We start from the raw sequence: 5,597 nt of genomic DNA on the forward strand, positions 1-5,597 counted from the left end.
TTTCTGAATAATATTATATAATAAAACTATTATGGTAAATCCAATTATTTTTTCTAAAAAACTAATTTAGATAAGTTGTACAATAAATATAAATTTAAATAAAATCAATTTCTTCAAAAAAAAATTAATGTAAATTACAAAATCGATTTTTAAACATAATTTTACTTATTAATATTTTTGTCTTCAATAACTTTATTTTGATTATTTTAGTTTTCAAAAATATATTCAGATAAAAATCACAAACAAATAAGCAGTGGGTATTTATTAGTCTTCTTTAATAAGTGAATAATTAAAATACTCTATCACTCATTCACGGTTAAAGAAATTTGTTTGGTATTTTTTGATTTTCGCATCCCTGCATAGGACCACATAGAGTTCTTAACAAAAAAAATCCCAAAAATGTAACGTTTTTTAATATAAATTTTTATGCTATTTTTTTATGAAATCTAATTTATCTTTATTATAATAGATTGATGTTTTAATAATAAGAAGGGTACAAGAGAGAAGACGAAGATGTTCTTGATTGGGGGACGAGAGAATAACAATCCCAAAAATGCTAGATGGGACACAAACAGAAGAGAGAGTCACATCAAAAAGAATAACTCAATAGAATTTAGCACTAAAATCTGTATGTTAGATATATTCAAAAGTGAGGTAATACAGGGAAAGGATTAAAGGATGTAAAATGAGCCCATTTATACATGTAGCAGCATATCAGCATCTATATGGTTATGCTATTGGGAACCCCTCTACAAGTAACTCCAGGATCAGAGGAGGCAATGAGCAAATCATAGGGTGGAATTCCAGCACCACATCTATTTCTACGTTTTGAGTCTTTATTTCTCTTCTCAATCTCCTTTTCTACTCTCTTTACATCCATTGAAAACTTGTAGAAAGCTTCCACGATTTCAGGCTCACCAGCCCATTCCGACAAGTCTTTCCTCTGTCCTATGTATTCTTCATCCGGTGAATGCTGAGAAAGTATGTTAACCACTGACAGAAACTTGGTGGTTTCAAACAAATTTGGTAAACAAGACAACAAGTATCCTTCTGGGTCATCCATAAATTCTTTGTACTCCGGATTCCCTTCTCGGGGTAACAACTTCTTCATGTGTGGGGACCGCATTGGAACATACCCTCCCAGAGGGTATTGCCCAAAGTTCACTGCCGCATGCTGAACCGAAACAACCCATATGAATGTGGTGAGTATTGAAGTTAGATCACTAGGAGTGGATAGTGTCCACCACCAACTTGCATTTGCATGATCAGCATGCCCAACATTGATCACCTCACTATACCATGCTTGTAGTTCGTTGTCTGACTCAACCATCTTCCCATCTCGATAATAGTAGTTAACATAAGTCCTCACAAAGTTCTCCAGGGCAAACCACATAAGAAGTCCATCATTTGCATAAGGGTAGTCTTCGATGAGCAGCCTTAGCCCATGGGGTTGTGTTGGATCTGGTTCTGCTACTCCCCTGCATCATGATTATTGCAACATAATAAGATCACACGCTTTTAACTCTTCTAACATGGGATTCGAAGTAGACGAACCTTCTGATTAGGTCAGCAGGAAGAGCTTCCATGTCAAAACGCCAATCTTTGTACGCAGCTGAGATTATCTGAGTGCTGTATTTGCCAGGAGAAAAGAAAGATTCAATGATGCCTCCTTCGTTGATGAGAGCCTCACGAGCCAATCCATTTATTTGCAATGTGTGTTTCAAATGTGGCTTTAGAAGCTTGAAAATTGGGTGCATAACACTCAGTTGGCGATGAGTTGCTATAATGAAAGGCTCCATGCATGCGTGGGTCCTCAACCTATACATTTCAGAAACATTATTTCATATTCCATGTTAGGTAAACAGGCACACATGCAAGGTATAAAAGTTTGTGCAGTTATACATACCAATGATGGACAAGTTGGTGAACACCGGCGTCGTTGGAGCAAACATGTGCCTTGGCTATTTGCCACAACCAATGAGAGGTGGCATCCATTGGAGGAGTAAGGACCTGTTTGGATGATTCCCCCTCTGGAAGACTCAACTCGATAGCAATAGGCTTTAATGTTCCAAGTGGTGTCAGAAACAAGATGGTACGAGTTGCATATGCTTTTCTGTCTTCCTGAACATTCATGCCATTCAGAAATGGGATATAGACATCATGATAATCCAATATGAACAGCTTCTTTTCTGCTATTGCCTGAGCCAGTAGGTAATGCAAAGCTTCAAACTTCCAATACACAGAAAAAGGAAAGGCATCTTTATAGTTGTGTCCGATGAAGTTGAAGATAACTGACACTTAAATTGTTCAAATAAATATATAAAAAAAATAAGCTTCATTGACTCGTATGTTAACCACCTTTTGTACTGACATTCCATCCAAATGGCTTATTATGTGCTCTTCTTTTAGGGCAGATTTTTGTGGACCGTATATCGAAGGATCCAGATCACTGAGGGGTGGAAAAGCCTATCAAATATTTAAAGTAAATTACAAAAATCAATATATATATATATATTGTATAGAAATCATAAGTTTTTGGTATTTTCTTCAGTTTTTATTATTACCTCAAGTCTTTTTATGCTTAGAGGGTTGATGCCAGCCAATGCTTGACGACCAAGTTCTTCATCTTTCATGCACCAACCACTCGCTGAAATTTCAAATATAGCACATTTATTGGTAGAATATTTCATCATAAATTGAACAAACACTATTTCAAATTGCATACCACCATTGATAATACGTGGAGTGTTAAATTTAAAATGCTCTTCCACATTGTTTCTGATCCTGCTCATATTCATAAGTAGAGACCATCTCGTTGAAGCTACGTTCTCGGGTTTCATTTTATGGATGTGCTTTCTCTTGTATATTTGTTGAACATCTGAAAGTTGCTTGAAATCTCCACACTTGGTAATACAAGTTCTTATGAAAGGAATCAAATTTCTCGTTGTCCCTTTCAACTTTTCCACATCAAGAGCTTTCTTTCTCATACCTTCAAACACTTCATCTCTTGGCACGTAAGTTTCCCCGGATGGATTTACACATGACTCGCATTTCTTGTCTGAAAGGAAACAAAAATATGTTAATGATCAGCTATACTACCGACAAAATACAAACATATAGCACTGAAATTAAAGGTCTGTGCTTTTAAAGTAAGTTTTGTTCTGAATATTTTTGTTAACTGTATACTTTCATTTTTGAAATATTTCATAATGAAATATTTGTGTTGGTTGATATAGCTTACGATTCAAATTTTGTGTTATCTACTTTTCTTGAATGTTGTTATTGATGTGACAAAGGATCATATGCATGGACCACCGAAGAGAATGAGACACGTGGTCATTAATTCATGAAATGAAACTAACCGGTTATGGATGGAGGACGACCGGTTCTGCACCTTCTGGGACTAGGGTACTCCGTTGTCCCTAGTATTGGCCTCATGTTTTCTCTTCCTTTGTCTGGATTTCCCAAATCATTGTACACATCATAATCATACACTCTTTCACACCTCTTTCTTACACCTTTTCCATTTCCTCTCAGCAGTCGTAGTTCCTCCTTTCTTAGCTCTTTCAGACCCGCTGGTGTGTAGCATGGTAAGTATGCCTGTGGTGACAATATATGAATTCTCTTACCATGACAACTGAAATTGTGAATACGTGAATGTTCAAATCATACAATAGTTATTACCTTGTTGCTGAAGAAAACTCTGTCCTCTGGATGAATCTTCTCAGGTTGAACCCAAGAATTGCAGACAATATCCACAACACCGTCAATGGAAAAACCTTCCAGAAAGATCTCTTTGTCGTATTTGTTTGTGACAGTGATAGCTCCGGGGAAGCCAAAATCTGAATCTATCTCAAATTCTACCTTGTATGTGGAACTCTCCGCTCCCACCTTAAACTGTTTCAAAAACTCTAATTCAACTGGGTTGCTCAGTTTTGTCTCCAGCGTTCCTACAATTTCGTAGAACACTCACATAAATCAAAATAGTAAAAAACATTTCAAAACATATAAATTAACTAATACGTGCACCTCGCTAGGGCATTGTTGATGGCGAGAATACAGGACTCTGGTAACCTATCTCGATCCTGGTTAACTCAGTTTGAAAATTATTTTTTTTTAAATCCAACCCGGTTTAAACCCGTCCTAAATCGGGTTGGCTCCATGGGTTACAACTCATTTAAGTTACAATTTATTTTGACAACACTGATGGATGGATTACGACTCATTTTTGACAGCATTACTTACGGGGTTGAATTTCGGTGCTAACTAGCTGGAAGACAATTCCTCTTTGCTGATGCATGGTGGGCAGCATCATCTCCTTACTGTTCTTGATAGTTACTGTTCCGGCTATGGTCAAAGTCACGTTCAATGGGTTGGAAGCAAGCTCATCTAATTTGGTGAAGGGTTGTGACTGTGAAGGAGGAGCAGGTAGTTGCAACATGGTCTTCAGCTCAGAGAAAGTTGGAAGCATGGAAACTGTTCTCTGCCTCTTAATACAGAAACGGTTAGGTAGTGAAGACCACCCTGAAATATTACAACAGAGTGCTTCTACCATGGTTTGTCCCAAAATTTCTTTTACCAGACCCATTTTGAAAGTTCTGAAGTACTGTTTCTCCTTTAGTATTACACACTTCACATGCAAGGATAGTGCAATTCTGTGATAGAGCTAGATGATAAGAGGCCACGGAGAATGATCATATATATTTATAGCAAGAGAAATCCACAAAATGTCAAAGATTCATTTTTTAAATACAAATTTTTTACGTTCATTTTCAAATTATCTTTTTTTATCTTTTACTCTTCTGTTTTTTTCTAAAATTACAAAAGTTTAATTTTTTGTAACTATTTTACTATAATGTCATACATTATTATTACTTAATATAAAAATAATTATAAAAAGATGAATTTTTTTATTTGTAAAATAAAATAAAGAAAAGAAAATAATGAAAAATAATGTCAAGCAATTGTAAAAAATTTCTGTATATCAAAATATTATTACTCTTTAAATAATGTGATTTGTTCACGAAGAAAATGATAGAATAAATGGAAAATAAATTTCGGTTGACTACTGAGGATTAGATAAAAGAAGGTATATATATAAATTCACCCAATTCAATGAATCTCAAGAACTTTTTTTAAGCTATGGAATTTTTTTAAGCACTTATATCTTATTTTGGAAACATGTTATTTTAATTTATAAAGATAACAAATGATAACAAAAAAAAGGAAGAAACTACTTACTTTATAATCCTTTGAGATTTTTCTTTAATAAAGTCATCATCATTATTATTAAGTCAATTTCCTTTTTGTTATCATGTTATCATTATTATTGATTGTTATATTCGTCATCTCAATTTGTCATTAATTGTTATCTACATAATCTTTATTGTAATTTTCACTATCATTATCATTTTTTTTCTTGATATTTGTTGAAATGCATATGTACATCGCTTGTGAAGTTAAAACTCTTATTTCATTGTTTATTTTATTTTATTTTGAAATGTAACAAAAATTGTCAAAGTGGGTCTGTTTGAAGTACATTTAGCTTTCCTTTTCTTATCTTTTGTATTATTTTTCTTCAAGGTAAATAATTTTAA

At 34.3% G+C, this 5,597-nt stretch overlaps 1 protein-coding gene across 2 annotated transcripts; it reads right to left on the reverse strand.

The window, feature by feature from the left end:
* Window positions 1–625: 625 nt before the first annotated feature.
* LOC124842475 (linoleate 13S-lipoxygenase 3-1, chloroplastic-like) lies at window positions 626–4,655 on the reverse strand. Of its 2 annotated transcripts, none has more exons than XM_047318966.2 (9): window positions 4,246–4,655; window positions 3,685–3,950; window positions 3,363–3,600; window positions 2,726–3,058; window positions 2,565–2,647; window positions 2,359–2,466; window positions 1,907–2,199; window positions 1,555–1,818; window positions 626–1,478 (listed from the first exon to the last, which is right to left on the reverse strand). In XM_047318966.2, exons 1-9 carry the CDS (start codon window positions 4,586–4,588, stop codon window positions 722–724), a joined length of 2,685 nt encoding a protein of 894 aa, XP_047174922.2. In that variant the 5' UTR covers window positions 4,589–4,655; the 3' UTR covers window positions 626–721. The 2 variants fall into 2 exon arrangements, with proteins under 2 accessions (XP_047174922.2, XP_087972301.1); XM_088116175.1 differs by having other exon boundaries at window positions 1,907–2,229.
* Between the last annotated feature and the right edge of the window lie 942 nt (window positions 4,656–5,597).

The sequence above is a fragment of the Vigna umbellata genome, chromosome 5 (genome assembly GCF_029865625.1).
Source record: "Vigna umbellata cultivar VRB3 chromosome 5, Vumbellata_1.0, whole genome shotgun sequence".
NCBI classification, from domain to species: Eukaryota; Viridiplantae; Streptophyta; class Magnoliopsida; order Fabales; family Fabaceae; genus Vigna; species Vigna umbellata.

Excerpts from the sequence above, each read along its gene's own strand:
- LOC124842475 (XM_088116175.1), bottom strand. The coding sequence starts at position 4,588 with ATGGGTCTGGTAAAAGAAATTTTGGGACAAACCATGGTAGAAGCACTC. Across the intron at positions 2,648-2,725 it reads TCCACGTATTATCAATGGTG|CGAGTGGTTGGTGCATGAAA; the intron begins GTATGCAATTTG and ends TTGAAATTTCAG. Across the intron at positions 2,230-2,358 it reads ATGGAATGTCAGTACAAAAG|TTTGAAGCTTTGCATTACCT; the intron begins GTGGTTAACATA and ends GTGTATTGGAAG.